At 37.4% G+C, this 19,597-nt stretch overlaps 1 protein-coding gene across 2 annotated transcripts in view; it reads right to left on the bottom strand.

Moving 5' to 3' along the window:
• ME1 (malic enzyme 1) overlaps positions 1-19,597 on the bottom strand; it is a 170,290-nt gene that overhangs the window by 71,741 nt on the left and 78,952 nt on the right. For both annotated transcript variants that reach the window (XM_030490125.1, XM_030490126.1), the window contains exon 6: positions 5,779-5,882. In XM_030490125.1, the coding sequence (XP_030345985.1) occupies positions 5,779-5,882 (104 nt within the window). The remainder of the gene's footprint in view (positions 1-5,778; positions 5,883-19,597) is intronic.

The following is a 19,597-nucleotide window of genomic DNA, read 5'->3' as shown; positions in this document are numbered from 1 at the left end:
TCTTTGCTAAGAATTTCTCTAAAGTCTCACATTACAAACAATAATAGGACTCTTTCTACAAATAAACTTGATGGGATTAGGATCTGTCTATCCTACTATGACTTTGCTTTACTGGTGGATTCACTTTTCCTTATGTCACTTACTGTGTCCGAAAAGTTTGTAAAGCATGTATTTGTAACATATCCAGCAATCAGATATAATTTAACCACCAAATGAGCCAGCAGGAAAGAGAAGAAGAGGGGTACTAGGCACCAAATAACAAAAAGAAAGATTACTTACGTTGGGTTTTTCTTTTTTATTGTGATGTATTGAATCATTGAATAGTTAGAATCATTGAACAATTAGGGTTGGAAAGGACCTTAAGATCATCTAGTTCCAGCCCCCCTGCCATGGGCAGGGACACCTTGCACTAAACCATGTCACCCAAAATTGTTTATAATGATATTTGTACTGGGGGTGAATTAATTAACCTGCTCTACCTTACCTAATAGAATATACAGAAAAAGACTCCTTCTACCCAGTCTTCTTTCCTCCATCTCAAGAGCCCCCTGGATTTGGCAACTGAAGGAGCAGCAAATGTGCACACAAGCATCTTATCTCAAAAGACACACTACAGCTAAGTTACTTCCCTTTTTCCCCTACATAGGCAGGCGATGGTGATTCCAAGCAGGGTACCTCATTAAGTACCACGGCCTTGAGAACGGTTCAGAGTTTCTTAACAAACTTTCTGGATGTGGCGTCATTTGTTGAGCACCGAAATGTTACAAGCGATAGTAGTTAATCACAAAAGTTGAAGATTTTGCTCAGGCAAACCATCACAGCTGCTTGAACTAGAATAAAAAAAATAAACCCTGCTTATCAAACTGTTTGAGGTTTCCTCTTCCATAACAGTCTCCAATACCCAAAGCAATAGTCCCTGTTTTAAAACCACAACGGTTTTGAGTTTGAGGGCCTTTTTCCATAGGCAAACAAGCTAAGGATCTTCCTGAATGGTTTTACCCTGTCAGTCACTATAAAAGTAAAGTCCACCTGGGAGTCTAAGTGGGCAAGGAAGCCTGAGCCCTCGCACCAAGCAGTTTCAGGAAGAACACAAACCCATCCATGACTGGAAATGAACCTCAGATGTAAGCACAGGATGGAACTGAGGGTAGGTTCAAAAAGCAACTGTACCTGTTATCAAGGTGGTGTATGGCCCTCTGCCTAAGAACCCACCTTTCCCCTATCCTGATGTCCACAGTGATCTTCACTAGGAAGGTGATGTTCACTAAACAGTGGATGGAGCAGATAGTCACAAACTTGAAAAACTACCTCAAAGGGCCTAAGTCCCACTGAGGGACAAGCTCTCTAAACAGAAAGATCTTCACCAACTCTGCCATAGGAGGGAGTTGTTGCAGCAGTATTTCTTCCTGCACACTTTCTGACAGCTGGTTGAACAATATGAGAATGTATAGGCATGACAGAAGTCTTGGTCTTGCACCACTATGGTGCAAAAGAGGACAGAGGCACCAGTGTTCTTACACTCACAGTTTGTGCTTGAACACATTGTCAAAACCATTGTGCGGTTCAACCATTTCCTTAATGATGCATAGAATAAGCACCTTTTATGTTGACTTCTTGCCAGAAGTAAGGGCTGTCTGAATTAAGTTATTCACAAATTGAAATATATTCTAATGTAACCTACTAAATGAAAACATCTATTAAAATATTTGTGTATTTTTATTTTGTGGACATGTTACTTTTATCATTGTTTTCAAAGTTAGATAAACTGTATTTACCATAAAACACTGTTTAAAACTAACACATGATGTGAAATAAAACTCTGCTACCATCTGTGAATAATGTAATCAGGCAAATGAGGAATAATGACTACATCATGGTGATTTAGGACAGAACATACTGAATTACAATTGTCAGCAGCTTGGTTTATAGTTCACAAACATGAGAAAAGTACAGCATATAAAAAGAGTGGGAAAGGATTTAATTAAAATATGATTACAGAAGAGAACATAAATGACATGATATTACTTTTTGGGGGTCCACCACTGTTATTTGCATCTTGAAATGAAAGTGAAAACTCAGCATCACACACACAGAGAAAGATAATTTCAGTGATACAGGGTTGCTTCTATGCATCACTAATCCATGGGGTTTAGCATAATAATAAAGTCAAACTTTTGGGGCTTGCAGTACATAGGCAAGGAAATAACCTATGGGAATTATACCAGATTCTTTTCATTTTCTAAAAGTTTTCTATGTCTCTTTCTAAAAAAGAGAGGTTCAGGTGTGCCTTCCATGGGGGATGGTCTGCAGCAGAAAGCAAACTGGTAGGATGCAATGCTGGTCTTCCCTACTCTGACATTTTTAGAGAAGTTTAAGGTAGAGTTATCTTTACCAGATTTGTGAAAATGAAGTGTCCTTCAAAGTAAAGGAAAAAATTCCAGACCCTTTAAATCTACTTTTTGCTTGAGACAAGGAAATTCAAATCCCCGCTATTAAAAAGGCTCATTTTCCCTCTCCCTCCCGTCATTTCTTTTTCCATCTCCATTCTACATATTTTTCCCCCTCAAGCGTTTCCATAATCCCTTCACTGTTGTACTTGAATACCTCTTTGTCACTGATTTATTTCTCTTTGCATCATCGCAAGCAAATAGGGAAGAGACAGGAACTGGGATAAAAAGAGTAATTTCTAAGGAAGCCTTGGTGGATCAATCGTATCTACCAAAGTCTTGTTTAGCAATCCCTCCTCTCAGAGTTTCCTCTGTAAACACAGATATTTAAGAACAACTTGTCATTTGGAAAAATTTACGTCTCTGTATAAAATGTTTTATGACCCATTTCTCCATAGGGCAGAAACTCAACAAATGTTTCTGAATATCAGTTGATTTACGTTCTTCAGCGATGAAGACAACTGTCCATTTCTTTTTCATGTTATAAAACATTCCTGCCATTTAGAATATTCCTGTTCCCATAAATGACCGCACTGACACAAAAGCAAGAAACACCTGGTAATGCCCAGAGAAATTACAACACCTGCCCTCAGAAAGAGCAGCTGCTGGCACTGGTAATAAATAAACAGATAAATGTATACATATGTAAATAAATAAAAGCTGTTACGGGATTTATGTCAGCATAAATCCAGATACTTTCCACATGCTTCTGCCTTCTCACATCTGGGAAAAATCACATTGTACTAGTTCCATTCTGCCATGATAGCACACTGGATACTGTACCAAAACCTTTCAGTAATGGATGACTTGTGTTGTTTTGGGTTTTTTTCAAATCCAGACCCTGTCATAGATAATTTAATTTCAGAAGAACTTTTTTGGGGTGAATAACAGTGGAGGCTGAGAAGAGGAAAGTATTGTAGTTGATGAAACTATACCTTCCTATGACATGCTTTTTTATAAAACATTTTCTTTATCACGCATCATGACATTTACTGTGTAAAAGTGACATTTCAACATGAAACACCATAAATGATGCTGGATCAGCTTATAAAAATGTAGATTTTCAAAATTTATCAATCAATCAAGATGATGTGCATGTCTAGAAAGATTCCCTGAAAGCCAATGAAAAGCCCATACAAAGCGCACTGCTCTGTACAGCTGCCTGCTTTTGCTTGTTCCCAGGCAGTGCCTCTGAAACCTGGCTCTCGCTTCTACCAGCATTTAGCTTCTCTGGAAAATTATGAGGGTGAAAAAGATCTAAAACAGGTATTTCACATAGTTTTCCAACTGGAAAATATTTGTCATGACCTTAAAAGCCTGTCTTTAAATTTGGCTTATTAAAAATACACGACAGCCTTGTGCTTTATGATGTCCATGGTTATGTATCTGTTGGAGATGAATACTCCATGGTACTGAAAACCTGACAATAGATTTCCTCAGAACTTCCCCCATTGTCAGAATTGATTAGGCAATGCTGAATAAGAAAGCCTCTTCTGGACCACTATGGCAGTAAGTAACAATAAACAGTACTAACCTAAAATGCAACTGACGAAACATGCATCTAAAATTAGTGAAGCAAATGCTCCCTCTGTGCAACAGCCAGCAAAAGGCTAGGAAAAGTGAAAAGAGGAAAAACAGAAGAGAAACTTTCACAAATAAAAGATAACTAGCATTTAACAAGAGTATAATAATACCTAGAACACCACAATGGCTGGAAAGGGAAAGTAATACACAATAAAACAAATCATGACCTGCATCTTTAACAGTCAGACCCACCACACCAGAACCAGCTGCTAGTGCTGAGTCTGCCAGTTGCATGCCAAACACAAACTTGAATTTAGAAACATAGGAAATTATGGAGCAAATGGACTTCAGTTTGACTTATCATCACTTTTCCCTTCACCTTAGAAAATGAGTATCATAATCAATACACATGTCACACTACAGCCAAAACAATTCAAAAGCAAACCATGCAAAGTTTGAATTATAATTTGTAAGTGCTCCACTTTAAACATGCAATAAATGACACCATTATAGACCATGACAGATTTAGCTGAGAACCAAGTGATCTTTCAGAAGGTCAAGCAAACATGAATTGCTCAAAATTATAGCTTTAAAGATGCTTATGTAAAAAAAGCACGTCAACCAGACCTTCAGACATTCTTGAGATGATCTTCTATTTGACTCTGATCATTTCCCTCAGTATGAACAACTGTGGCCCATTTTAAAGAAACGGCGACTTAGGGAGTGCATTAAGTTAGACATGGTCCACCGAGCAATTTCTAATGCTCTAAACCTTCTATTGGGAAGGTGAAAATGCATCAATTTTAGCAGAAAGGGAATACTCAGAAGAGGAGCAAACACATTACAGGGGAGCCAAACCAGCAACTTCCATAGCAAGATTATGAACAAGGGAGTGTCAGCCAACTGGGGCTGGTAGGGAAGAGTACAAAAATCCATGAAGGAGTATGTGGTTCAGGTATGGAAACTAATACTACAGCTTGCCCAAGTTTCTTTTGCACAGGAACTAGGGCAGGAAGAACAGAGATTGTACACATCCAGGTAGGGTCCCAACATGGAGTCAAAATGCAGATGGGGCACAAGCCAAGACTGAGGAGTTGGAAAGTATTTTCAGGTCCCACAGCTCAGCCCCAGCTTTGGGACGCATATGCAGAAATACATTCTGCTAAGGATGTTGACACTCACGCTATTTTAGGTATATATATTGAATGCAGGGCTAGAACTCCAAATATTTTAACAAACAAGGAAAATATGAGCAAATGTGTTATTTGACATGTGAGAAGACTATGTTATGCATCGTGGTCCAATAATAAATTTAACTACTTTCTGTATAGGAAATAAAAAGCAAGAGAAAGATCTGACTTGGTATAGGTCCATACCATGACATTTAAAAACAAAACATGAAAGCTTAGTCCTGTTGTGGTTTCTGTAGGGGCAGACGCAGGGGTTGCCAAGTCTGATAGCTTCTTGCAGGCTACTGACATCTCACACATGAAATCACAGAGACAGAGAAAATCACATAGGCACAGTGCTAGGCATAGAAAATTACTAGGCAAATACAATCCAAATCTTGAAAAAGAAGTTTGAAAAACATAGTTTATCTCAAGAGGAGTTCTACCAGTCATGCAGTGAATTCATAAAACTGCAATATTAAAGGCAAGTACTTCAGTTATAAAATACTACGCTCAAAATAAAAATGATCAGTAACTTAACAGCTCTGTCTTCCTTTCATAAGCTACTGACCTTTATTTCTCAAAAGATGAAGTTCACAGTGGAATTCACCAACGAATAGCACAAATATATCACATACCTTGAAGTTACAGCTTCCATGAATTCATCAAGAAGATCATCATAGGCTTGACCTCTGACTCTCTTGTGTCTCAGCCCAATGTACAAAGGATCTTTCAGCAACATCTGTTAAAAAAAAAAAAAAGGATTGAACTATTACATGAGCAAGTTACATGAGTACACTCGAAGTTAATAAAAAGGGGACAACAACACAGTGTTTAAGGATTAACCCAAGCATATGAAGTACATACTCATTTATCCACCTCTATATAAAGACCTAAGAAACACAACAAAGAGATTAAAGAAACACCCTTTCGTATCAAGGAAAAGGGATACCCTAGTCTCAAAGGAAGTGTATTGTTTCCAAGTGAAAAAGTAAAAGTTTATTCTGGGAAGTCAGGTTTCAAAAGTATCTTATAAAGCTTCAGTTGGTACTTTTCTCTTTTTCCTTTACATCCTGACAGTGTTCTGACATTTTTAAAAAGCCATTTTCTTTACTCTTATCATCATGTTTCAAAACTTTCTCCCAGAGTCCATCATTTCAACTGTGTTGATGAGCTGACATTCAGAAAATGTGCTGCTTTCTAAAATTCAATATGCCAAAAATGTCAAGCCTTAGACCTTTTCTTTCCAAGCTTCTTAAATTATCAGTTTATATTCCAGCATTCTCCATTTCAGATACCCAGGTCCATAGTTTGTGTATGATTTCTGAATTTGTCCACACTTCAATCTTGTACTTTTTCTCCTGTTAGATTTATGATCCAGACTTTTCCCTAGGTCCACAAAAATGCCAAGCCTGTATTATTCCATGTCTTCACTCCTAGAAGGTCTTGGTTTTGCCCGATGTATTTCTAAATTATAACATACAAATTACTAAACGTGTTCAAAGTGTTTTACAATCACTTTTGACAATTCACTCCAGCTACAGCAATTCCCTGGTCTCAACACTTTCACTGGCTCTTCCAGGAACTCTCACATAAAGACATTCTTTGACTTTTTTTTCCCCAGGCCTCTGAAAATAAATAAGCTAATTTCTCCAGTGTATCTAATGTGCAATCCTCCCACACATGCCCAAACAGCTTGCAGAACCAGTCAGGAGCTTGACCAAACATTTTTCATCCAGAACCAATTTGCTAAAACCAACATGGCTGCACAAATGTGTACACAAACTTTAACTAGAAAACCATCATAAAGAAAAATAGAGACCATGTTGCTAATTTATTTCTTTAGGAGCTGAAGTCACACGAATTGCAAATGAACTACCAATGTGAAAACTTAAGACAAGTTTGGAAACCCTGTGGGAGATGCTTGTGCTTTCCAACAGACTGAGCACGCAAGGTTGGAAAGCAGAACTGCCAAGAGACAGGCGCCTCTCCCAGGAGCATCAAGGTAGGACTCAGAAAGAGAAATCCCATTTCTAAAATCCTGTTGCCACAGCTTTCCACACCAGTAGGCTTCTGCTGCTCCATATCCTGTGCAAGCATACCACATGCTCCACAGTCTAATTCAGTGTGACTTATGCCCTTTCCAACACCCATAACTCTTCTTCCTAAATTGATTTTCTCCTTTAACATAATTCCACAAGCTTTTTATTAAACAATGTCTGTTCTCTCATTTTGTAAAACAATGCTTAAAATGGAAAAAAAAAAAAAAAAAAAAATCATCACTCAATCTATCTATATCTTTGGTCCTTTTATTTTTTAAATTCTGAAGAAATGTTTCCAAAACAGTTCAGGGCCAGACTGAGTCACACTGATTTCTTCAAGAAGCCAGCTTAAGTTGGGGAGTGATTCTCTGAAATAGTTTCAAGACAAATGGGCATTATGCTGTTTGGAAAGTGCTAAACAAGCCATGGGTCAGCCTTGAAACACAGGATCTTACACTCCTTTTGGCACTTTTGCATCTTTCATGTCTGTGAGCATTTAAATCTATAGGCAATGCTAAAACTCAGAACTCTGAAACAACTCCATTTATAAGGCCACTGCATGAATTCATTCACATACCTTTGATTCTGAAATATAATGTGGAATACTTAAAACAATTAATGCAATGTTTCTGGGTATGTTTAAACTTCCAGCCTGGGAAGTCTTGCAAGCAGAGACAATTAATTCAGTGACACAACTCTGATGAAAAGCTTGGCCAGCTATATACCCAGAGTTCAAAATTCCTTTACAGCTCAGTGCATTCTGCTTCACAAACGTTACAGTTCGACAAGAAATAGCCACCAAAAGTTCCTTTATAGTCCTGTTTGGAACAACGTATGGAGAAACCCAGGGTGGAGACAAAAGAATGAAACATTCAGCAAGTGAAAAGAACAGTGGTCACGTCTGAGCCCTGAGTGGCAAATCATTGTGGAGCCGCTCTCTTTCCAAAAGACACTGAAGAATGAATAAGCTGCTTAAGCACATTATCCGCTTATTCAGGTCAACACCATGCAAAACGGGTCCATGGCGGTTGGGTTTTTTTGAGGGTTCACACATCTTGAGAGATTAACATTTGCTATTGACTATTTCATGGCTTTCAAAACAGATCACTGAAAAGAAAGTTCTATCCTACAATTGAGTATGTCAAGCTGACATGAAGATTAGGTACTTTTCCTCAATGACTTGGGTTTCTTTTGTTACCCAGCTTGTTGTCAAAGCTTAAACTTTGTTTTGTTCTTTTGGAAATTGAATCTCCTTCAAAACATAACTCTCTTTTTTTTCAGGTTAGTGGGTTTGTTATACATATTAAATGATACTGAAAAAGTTGATGCCAGTTTATTTTTAGAAACACTCTAAGGTTTAAAAAGTTCTAAAATATTCAGGTTTAGCAATGTAGTACATTGAAGTTTTAACAGAAATTAGGTTTTACAAGAATAAAGGGCTTAATTGAGATTCTGTTACTGGAAATATCATGTACATCTACTTAGAATTAGCTGTGTAAAATAACAAAGAGTTCTTTGAAGCACCACCTGAGCGTATTAAAATTGTAACGACCTTTTGGGTTTTAAGAAAAAGGCAAGCCGTTTATACCATCTTACTTGTGCACACTTACAGTAAAGAGATCAGCAAACCATCAAAGTTCAAGCAAGGCCTAAGCTGTGCACCTGGCTGTAATTTAGGTATAAAAGCCAAACTAGCGAGAAACAGAAAATTGCACACTTATATATTTCATGAGTTGCGAACAAACATGCTGAAATGTCATCTATTCTCAAGCTTGGCACCGAGATGTTTCTTTGGAATAGATAAATATTTTAGTGAACAGCTTCATGGAAATTTGGAGGTGAACTGAGCCTTTCCACATGCAAAGATGGCAGCAGACAGCACCCAGAACCTCTCAGTGCCACCTAGGAAGCGTTCAGTTTATGGTAATGCTTCAGAGCAGCAACTCCTCCCCTGCCATTAAAATGCTGAAGTCCTCCATCAGTTCTACACTGGGAAATTATCTGAATTAGAGCCACAGTTATAAAATTAAAGGAGAACTACATTTGTATGGGACTTTAGAAGCTTTTGGACAAAGACATGCCACACGCCAGAAATGAAATGCATTTCAGAGTATGACTGGTCTAACAGGGCACACAGTTACCAAGAAAACCAGGGGAATGCTGCTGCTTTTTCAAGGTTAATATTTTTTTTATATTAATAGACTCTAAATTTTTTCTGTAAACAACTTCTTGTGTCAGCTTTCACAGGTTGGGGAAGGGCTGGTGAGCACAGGGGAATTTCTATTCTCCAGGAAAGTCAGATATTTCAAACTTCTTTTTTTGGTTCCACAAGATTGAAATTTCACTCGATGTGAAACTTTCCAACAAAAGAGTTAGCCAGACAGAAACAACCTCAATGTTTTGGACCTAACTTCAGCTTCTATCAATACTAATTACCCGGTAATCAATCTGTGTTCATTTAAATTTTTGGTTTGTAAGCACTCAACATGCTGAATCACAATTTTCTGTCCTGCAAGAACTGCTTACAGCTGGAAAGTGTTTTTTATGGCGTTAGGAAGAATGTATAAGATTTCTATTTGTATTAGACTAGGAACCCTTTTTTATTTTGAATAAGCTTATTTTGAAGTCTGAAATACAGGGTGATAGCCATAAAATGTGTAACAGATTCTGTGTTCCCAAATGATAACTGAATTTTGGATGCGCTGAACACTGCTAATTGGGATTGAGGGTGTAGAATGCTTTGCAAAAAGAAATTTCATAATCAGAAAGCTAAAGTTTTTTTAAATTTTGTTTTCTTTGAACTACACTGGCCCCATGACATACTTAAGAAGAGATTATGGCCCCTCCTATCTAAAGACTAGACCTTTGTCAACACATTTGCAAACTGCAAGCGGCCTCTCGCACAAGAAAAAAGGGTCCTTATTCTCTGTCTCTCCCCAAAAGGAGGAGACCTCAACTTTGGGAGTCTCAGCTAACATTTTATCTGGACATCCCCAACAGACATACACAGCATCACCTCTCTTTGCATTTCAATTCCCCCCAGGGGTCCTACATAAGACAAGATGTCACAAAAGATCCCAAAATAGGAAGCCAAGAAATGGGTATCATGATGGGTCATTTTAGGTATAAATAAAGGAGGAAAAACCCCACACACTGGACATGAGTTTGAAAAGTTCAGCCCAGCTGTGTTAGACTTGCCAAAACCAAGTGGCTGCCAATATTTGAGAGACAAAGATATTGTGTATGTGGACAACAGTTGTACAATAATTAATGTTTTCCCACCTGCAACTTAAAAACATCAGTGAAAACTGTCCTCTGTTTGTCCAGACAGAATTCTAGACCTGAAATAGTCAGGAATTTAAATGATAATGCATTCATAATATTCCTTTTACATCAACCTTAAATACAGTACTTGAAGGGAACAATTTCTGTGGAAAAAAAATTAATGGCAAAGAATATTATACATTTTTGAGACAGTTCAAAATATAAATATTTATACTCTGATGAAACAATACCCTGATGTAAAAGATGTTACAATATTTCAAATTCTGCATAAAATAATTTATGATTGTCCTAAAAAATACAGAGAATACATTCTTTTCCATATGTGTATAGTAATCCTATAGTTTTGCACAGCTACACTAGACATTTTCAGTTATTTCTCCTTAAAGACAGGCTTGACTTATCCAATCCAACTTGTTCTTTCCTTTCATAAGGTTGTTTATCTGCCCAGGAAGCTTACTCATTTCTTCTGCTCAGGAATTACCAGTTGTAGCTTTGAATGTGTAACGAACCCTGTTACTTATATTGTAGTTATTTCCCACGCATGCAGACAGCTTTACCCAGTTGAAAAATTGACAGTTCCAGCAAACTTTAATTTAACAACAAAATAAAAATCACTCTAATGGCTGGAAAGAATGCTTCATGAAGGAATCTTGTAACACGCTATGCAATGACCACAGCCTGTCCCCAAGCAAGAGACTGCACAAAGCCAGGCTGTGCCAAGGACATTCTGTGGGCTGCTTCTGGTGCATGTATGTGGCACTGAATAAAGGCCCCAGTGTGCGAGGGCTGCGGGCAGACGGCAGGCTGTGTGCCGGGCGGGCGCCATCCCTCCAGCCCTCTTGCACAGCACGCTCTGCCCCCATCCTTCCTTCCCTTGTCATGGGTACCAGAAGGGCGTTCTCAGGAAATCAAACTCATTCCCTTGCATGAGTATGCAAAGCTAAAGACCATTCAGCCCCTAAGGGTAACATTCACAATCATATATAAAATATAAATATAGAACAAACTATGTGAGCCATCAGCAGCAAGGGATCACCAAGTGAAAATCCAAAATGTTGCTGCAGCAAGAAGCAAGATGCACTTTATCAAGAGGCTGTTGTGCTGTCTGTTCTTCAATTCAGTCAATGCACTGGTGTTGGTGTTCATGAGTCAGTTTGTGGAATCAAGTGCTGGGTGAAAAGCTCAAGGGCTGTTGACAGTGCAGGGATGGGGAGCAATGCTGCCTCCTGGTTTATGTCCATCAGGCACATTTGAGTCATTCTCTTAACTTACCTCCAAAATACTGGAAATTCCAAAATATTGTTTAGAAATCCAAAGTTTAGCTCATGGTTTTTAGGTCTAATTCAAGATATCCAAGAACTTGAAACTCACAATACTGGCTACAGCTCATCAATGATGCATGTGCCCAAGGAAGTTCCTTAAGTTTCTTTCTAGACTGACTTCTCTATTCCCAACAACCTGGAATTCATAGGGATAACAGAACTTCTCTTCTGAATTGGCTCTGAAAATTACAAGTAATACACCATATAGCTATGCTGACTGTGTATTTTGCCATACTTTATATTGAATACTAAAAATTGGGATTTTTTTAAAGGCAATATTACATCAGATGAATTATAGCTTTTTCAGAGCAATAAAGCTTTTATTCCACTTGCTTATCTTTCTGGTTCATAGTATAAGAGATTCACACAGAAGTGATAAAGCTTTTCCAGCAAGTTTCCATTGCTATTAAAAATATTTCTTGTGATAAAATTAATTGGAGAATCTAGCAAAAACTCATTTTGAACTTTGTTTTTTATAGCAGTTTGCAATTAGGAAAGACCTGGGAATGAGATGAGCACTGAAGCATGCCCCACACTACATATTCTCTTGCCAACAGATAAGCAAAAAATAGTGGTCCTTCCTTGAAATTTAAATGCCATTGGAACTTTTTTTTAGGTAAAACAACTTACATTGATGCTTTTCAATCGGCTGAACTTCTAAAAACGACTAGAAGCAAATATCATAGAACTGCAACACTGAATCTACAGCACAAGCCATGCGCTGTTCAGAAGAAAAGCAGGCTTTTTCCTCGGGACTAGATTAGATGTTGCCTATGAAAGCACTGTAATTGAAGAAAAAACCCATCTTCAAAGCTAACAAGTTAGTTTGTCAATTTTTCAGACCAGAAAATGAAAAACTAAACAGTTTTTCAATCGTAAACATATGGTTGTGCCAACATCTGTTAACTGTAAGTTAGCTTCAAAACTAAAATCATAAACTCCTTGTTAGGTTTATAGCATTAGAGTTCTGTTCCTAGTATCAAGCTTGTGTACTACCACAAAATGGATGCATCAGATCCTTCTTTTAAATCCACACTTAAGTTCTACACCAAGTAGCAGCTGTGCCAAGCAGGTCATTAGTAAGGCACTTGATTACCAGGAGGAAGGGGAAACAATTTCTAATTTTGGAATTTCCTTGATTTATACAAAAGAAAAAGTATAGAAAAATCCGTTTTCTGTGCAACTTGTGCCAACCTGAAAATAATGGCATGCTTTGTACAAACAGGGTACTGTCGCCATGGGTGGAATAAAGAGGCAACTGTATTCCAGGAATGAGCACTAAGCAGACACAAGCAACATATCTACAGTAACACATTTCAGTGAACATTTCATTTTCTCTCTACTGCAAAACGTTATAAAAAAGCCTGAATTTACATCTCCTGCCAGATGCCTGACATTTCTGTAGGGACAGCCAGCATGAAACAGCCCTGAAATTTTTATTTTATCTTTACTTATTGCTTGAAGTAGTCTATATAACATTTAAGTAAAGTTCACCAGACGTTTTCTAACTCTTCTTCCTTCTCATCATCAGCTGGCTATAACCTGTCTTTTTCTCCATAGACAGAAATATGTGATTGCACATAAATAGCTACAGGTATTATTTCAATGCGTATTTTTTGGTTGTGCTACTAAGCCAAAAAAAACCAAACAAAAACAAACAAAAAACCAAAAAAAAAACCCCAACAACCCAAACCTCTCCCAGTTCCTCAGCTTGACAATTATCTTTCGATAAATGAAAGAAGAGCAAAACCCCCTCATTCTCACGTAACAAGATAAAGTCAAGAGTGGCTGAAGGATGCCCTGGGCTGAGGAAACCCTTAGGAGGAGCCACTAGTCCCAGCCAGCCATGAGAAAACTCCATTCTGGGCAATTCTGACAATCCTTGAAAAGTGCAGTTTCCCACCAACAGAGCTCAAACAGCCTGCTCCTCTCCCTGTGAAGTTCTTTCTCTTCCTTATCTTCCTTAGACATAACACATTAGTCCCACTGAATACTGCTTTCTACCTTTTCATCAGGAGGTTACAAATGATTTAGCAACAAAAGATCATCACCACAGTGCCTAAGGTGGTACTGCCACAGTAATGCAGGCTAGCATGCATCCACTCCCAGAACCATATCTAGCAGAGTTAGTAAGGGGATCAGAGAGACCTAATTCATTGAGTATTTTAGGAAAAATAAACAGTAAAATAAATGCTCTGCATTATGTTTAACAGTCTCAGAGAACTCTCCTGATGTTAACATCTGTCTGCAAGGACAGGGACGATGCCAATTCCACAAATGCCTGTAATTTGAGTTGGAACTTGGAAGACGCTCAGAACCATGGTTTCAGATCAACATTTCATCAGACACAATTTTAGGATGCATAACTCTTTTATACAGTAAAACTGAAAACAAATGGTTGTCTGCATGCCAGTGGCATTTCTTGAAAAACTTAATCATTTGCCTATTGAGAAAACAATAGTCCTGAAGCATCCGGCAACATTTAAGACTTCAGCAAATTATGCTGCATATAATCACTAATATTTTAACATGCAAATAATACTCAGAAAGCAAAGCAATCTGAGAAGTCTCTTGTATTTTATTCACATAATTTTCAGACCACCTAACAAGAAATCTCCTAAAATCTCTGACATCTATTTTCTATAAAAGCTTTTACTGAATCCCAGAAAAGGCTCAGACTAATCATTAAACTCTCTACACAACTGACCTTCAACAGCCCCCATGCAGTTAACGACTATCATTTCTTCTTCCTGAATCCCAGCAACTACATGGCTAAAATATCAATCTGCATGTCCTGTCACACATCAAGAAACATTTAACAATACCCACAATGCTACATTTTGAAATAGAGCTGATGGATAAAGGGAACTGGAAGCTATAGAGCTAGATTACCACAACCAAACTTTCAAAGTTTATTGCTCTCAAAAAACACTAGGGAGGATGTGCTGAATCCTCCTTGAGGGTCCAGCAGTAAGTGCTTAGAATAAATCACAGAAGGTGGCCAAACAGTAACAGTTAAGAAGGGCCAAAGCAGTAACCACAGTAGCCTTCATAGTACCCTGAACCCAAGTCTAGCCCTGGTGAAACTTTTTACGGAAGTTGAAGATATTTTTCTTTTCTTTTTTTCCTGCAAAGTTACCAGGAGCATAGCTATCTTCAGAAATTATCTTCTTCAGCTTAATCAAGAGAATATGACAAGATACAGCTGCTTGAGGTGTTTCAAACACTTTGAATACATCAAACTTTCCTACACCATTTTTTCCCACACTAACAAACACACATCACTCCCTTTATTTTCATCCACTTATGTTTCCAAATTATTTTTTTTATTTTAGGACAGGCAGCTGAAATGTCTGAACAAAAGGAATCATCCAGCTTTCGAAACCAGAAAAAAAATCACAAACCACCACCACCAAAGTGAATCAGAGAAGAGCAAAGGCTTATTCTTTTGAAGACATCGGTAAAGTTCTGCTATTAAGTAATAATATTCAGAAGAATGCCATCTTAATAATTTTCCTTCATCTGGTAAATGACAAAGATAAAAAAAAGTCTTAAAAGATCTCTTTTTCATTCATCTTTAATATTCTATTAATAAAAAGGATTTTGCTGATATTGTATCAGCTCACATATTTTGGCAGCACATAGTGTGTCTTGTATCCACCACAGAGTTAATTGAATAGACTTTTAACATGTCAACAGATACACCATTTACAAAACTAAAAATCTTGTTCTGTTATCAGTACATTTCATTTCCATAACAACAGCTCAGATATTTTGGTTTGATTTTTTTTCCATTCACATGCAACTATAGATTTCCATCACTTGTTGCAGCCTCTTCTCAGTTCAGTTAAACTTAAGTCTATTTATTTTAATTATTTCCATAGGCTACTCCCACATGGTCCTTCATCAAAATATCTTTGACCCTGACATTCCTGTCTTCTGTGCTGACACTCAGCCATTTTCTTTACTACAGCCAACTGTGTTGGGCGTTTTCCTACACAAACAAGTCACATCAACAATGTATTATTGACTGACTGACAATTATCAAACGAGTCCATTGATATTTCTTCAGGTCTGGCATCTCAGCTGTTTACTAGATACCTGTCCTAGCACTAGAAGAAAAAAGGGAAAAATAGTTCTGTGCACAAAATACACCTACTAGTGCAAGGCCAACATTTGTAAGAGCACCTTTACAGTCAACAGGTGACATATTTTATCCCAGACATTAGGCTGACTTCCGTGGAGTGACAAATGATGCATTTTACCCCACCTTTTGTGATAATAGCTATATTTATGGCTCATTCACTCTCTTGTCTTCTCTATTGCCTGCCAGATTGCTGAGGAGGCATATAGCTAGCAGTTACTACTTCAGAAAGACTGGAAGCCAACCAAAGCAAACACTATCCATTGCCGCCTTCTGAGTATGAAGAGTTGGAAACGTCTAATGTATCTTGAAATAAAGTCTGCCATCAGTTTGGTCTATGGATATTCACGCATGCTATCCAAAATAAGCATTTCCAGATATTCATTTCTGCCCTCTTTTATAGACCCCTTTACACTGAAAAGTGAAGTAAGAAATTAAACGGACTGACAGAACTGCCGGTAACATAAGCACACAGCTCATTCTTCCTAATGTCAGCTGAAACTGAGGCTTAAATCCTGTGTCACCATGTATGCTCTTTCTGCTAAAATCCTCCCCTCTTCAACTTCTCAAGTCTTAAAATCATTGCAAATATGCTGTTTGGTACTTGTGAAAATCTGAAGAACCACCTGGCTTTGCCACACTTTCCATGGTCTCTGGGTTTAATTATTTATCTATTTATTTTTAAAAAGACTGTAAAAATTTTTGCTACTGAAAGGAAATGTAGATCAAGGTATTTTCCATCCCCCTATTAGGGCAAAAGGAGACAAGTATTATAATAGTAGTAATGTAAACAAGGAATCTCCTTCTACTGTTAAAGAATAAAGCCCATTTTAAGTGAATGCAGCATGAAACAAAATGCTGATAGTGTACATATTATGAAACTGAGAAAAATATTTAAAGATAATACATGTTTAAAAGCCAAGCCTGTTTATATTTGATTTTTATTGGTAAAACTGCTGGTACTCATAGCTGCTGAGCTATGCCTAAGAATTATGAGAAAAGCATCTAAATGAAAACAAGGGAGGTGATGTAATGCTTTCCCCTGGGAATACCGTGGTAAAGAATAGCAAACAATCTTCTACATTTGCAAATAAGTCAACATTTAACAGCTCAAAATATGGTGGGAAATGCTGTTCCCCTTTGTACGCAATTATTTCAGAAATGGGGTAGGCAATGTTTTGTATTTCAGCTCTCAATATGTGATTACTAGAATGCACCCCTTGGGAAGCAAGAGGTGTTTATCCAGTCTTCTACTGAAGGTTTAATACAACCAAGGAAATACACAGTAAGGCAGAAGATACAAAAGCAGCAGTAATTAAAAATGATAAATTGCAGAAGATTATGAAAAAGTAGAAGACAAACTCAAATATTCTTCAAGGCAGTTTTTAAAACATTGAAACACACTGGAAACCTCAGTATCTTGGGTAAAATTGGACTCTCAAGATGCCCTCCCTGGAATCCAATCTCACCATGTTGCCCTTCAGGCAAGAGGTTTAGGACATAGAGGGTAAAAAACTTTCCTGACTAACGCTGTATGCAGTTTTGAGGATATACTTAGAAGTATAAATTAGGAAATTTATTATTTGAGTATTCAGTAAAATATAACTTTGATTCTTAGATTTTTAATTGCAGAAGTGAATTCTGAAATATAGTGACATCCACTATTAAAACCAATGAAAATAATTGTATAAAACACACCATCTGCAATTAGTTTCTGATTTCTTGCAAGAAAAGCATGATGAAAGAGGTCTCCTTGAATGTTACTGAACTGTGGTTTTAAGGCTACCTAACAGATAACATTGACCATTAACATCTCTTTCCTTGGTATTCACTCAAAGCTGAGGTCCACCTCAGTAGGACTTTGAGCCCTTAGTGGCTCAGCAAGAAAAGCCAACAGTGATGAATAAGCTGTTTTCCTTTCATCAGACTAAAGAGAGAAACTGTTTTGCCAGTAAGCTTTTATGTCCTTTTCTTGCTTTTCTTTCTTGTAGTTATTATCTGTTACTCTCCATGAGCATTGCTTGATGCATCTTGTCACTGAGCATGCTTGAACACATCACATTGGATATGTTTGGGAAAAAAAGTCTGTGATGATTATAGCTCTCAGAATAGATCTGAACAGAAGGTAAAGAAACATATGGAGGAAAAAAAACCACAGACAAAAGTCAGATGCAAGCTACCATGCAAACCGACAGATTTAACAAGATTAAAACAGGAAAGTGGTTTCCAAATTAAACACGGAACAGTATTCCAAAACATGGAATATTCTGTGCAATAAAGACCTCTTTATTCAGTAACAATTTACCATTTTTGTTGATGACAGGGCCCCATGAAAACATAGAATTTTGTAACAGCCCAGATTTATTAATTCTATGTATGATGTCATGCACATATCTGTGTGCACACGAACGCTTCCACACAAGTGAAAGCAAAGTCTAAATATGCACCTGTGGTTAGATTGAGATGGGAATAACTAGCATTTACTGTCATTATTGAAATAAAATAAATACAGTAGAATTCTATATTACTTCATTCCTCCTCTCATCATGTTATAAACAGCACAGCAAGTTACTCAAGGAATACTACCTCGGAATATAATGAGACCAAACGTCATAAAGAGTTTTGACCAAGGCTTGTTTTGAGACACCTTTGGAAACCGGAAGCGAGGGAACATTCTGATATTCTGATGGATATTTGCATGTATGGGGTTTTTTTCTTACTTCACTTGAAAGCAAGTAACGTATTTTGAAATATAAAATTTCCACATAAAATCTGTATGAAAATTGTACTTATTATTAAATATTCCCATGCCCCCACTTCCTCACTGTAGTAACCTGTTTGTAAGGCTCTGTGCCAGTCCACACATCTGAGGGTGTACCTCACCAGCTCAGCAATATGGGGGCCACGAAGCTTCGTAGGAAACACAGGCAGAAACTCACAATCCACAGAGAAAAAATACTGAAGCATAAGACATACAAAGAAAATGTTGGAATCAGCTTTAGAATCTAAATGATAATCTCCCTCCACCACATATATAAAGTAAAACCCAAAACCAGTCTATCACACTATTTATCACTGGTTTTAGAACATCCCATAGATGTGAATACTTGGAATACAGGCTGTTTGGGCTGAAGTTTGTAGTGGATTGTAACAGAGGAAACGTATTACTCTATGGAAAAAAATAAAATAACGTTTATCATATCCCATGAAGTACTCACCTCATGCCTACAACAAACAGAAAACTATTCAGGCTATGAAAATATTGAGACAAAAACATCAGTGATAACATATGGTTTAAAAAGGATATGAAATTTCAATATGTATGAAGAAAATGCAAAGATGATGATACGTATAAAAGTCCAAAGACCACCTGAGGGGATGTTAGCATTCGTCAAACATATGCTTCTGATGTATGTGCAACAGATAAAGCACTAATGCCTAGCTAAAATGCCTCTGTAATAATAAAAATAAAATAAAAATTCCCCTGTAATAATAAAAATGCCACTCTATTAGAATATTTAAATATAATACAGGTGTTTTCCTTCAGTTTTTCATGAATTATGTTTCCAGTACATATACTTCATGACTGCATGATTAACTACATCCTTCACTGAATATGCCACCTAAAAACTATTACCCAGAATCTGGAGCAATTTTGGCAGCA

Source organism: Strigops habroptila, chromosome 6 (assembly GCF_004027225.2).
Source record: "Strigops habroptila isolate Jane chromosome 6, bStrHab1.2.pri, whole genome shotgun sequence".
Taxonomy (NCBI): Eukaryota; Metazoa; Chordata; class Aves; order Psittaciformes; family Psittacidae; genus Strigops; species Strigops habroptila.
This window is presented reverse-complemented; position numbering and strand designations above follow the sequence as displayed.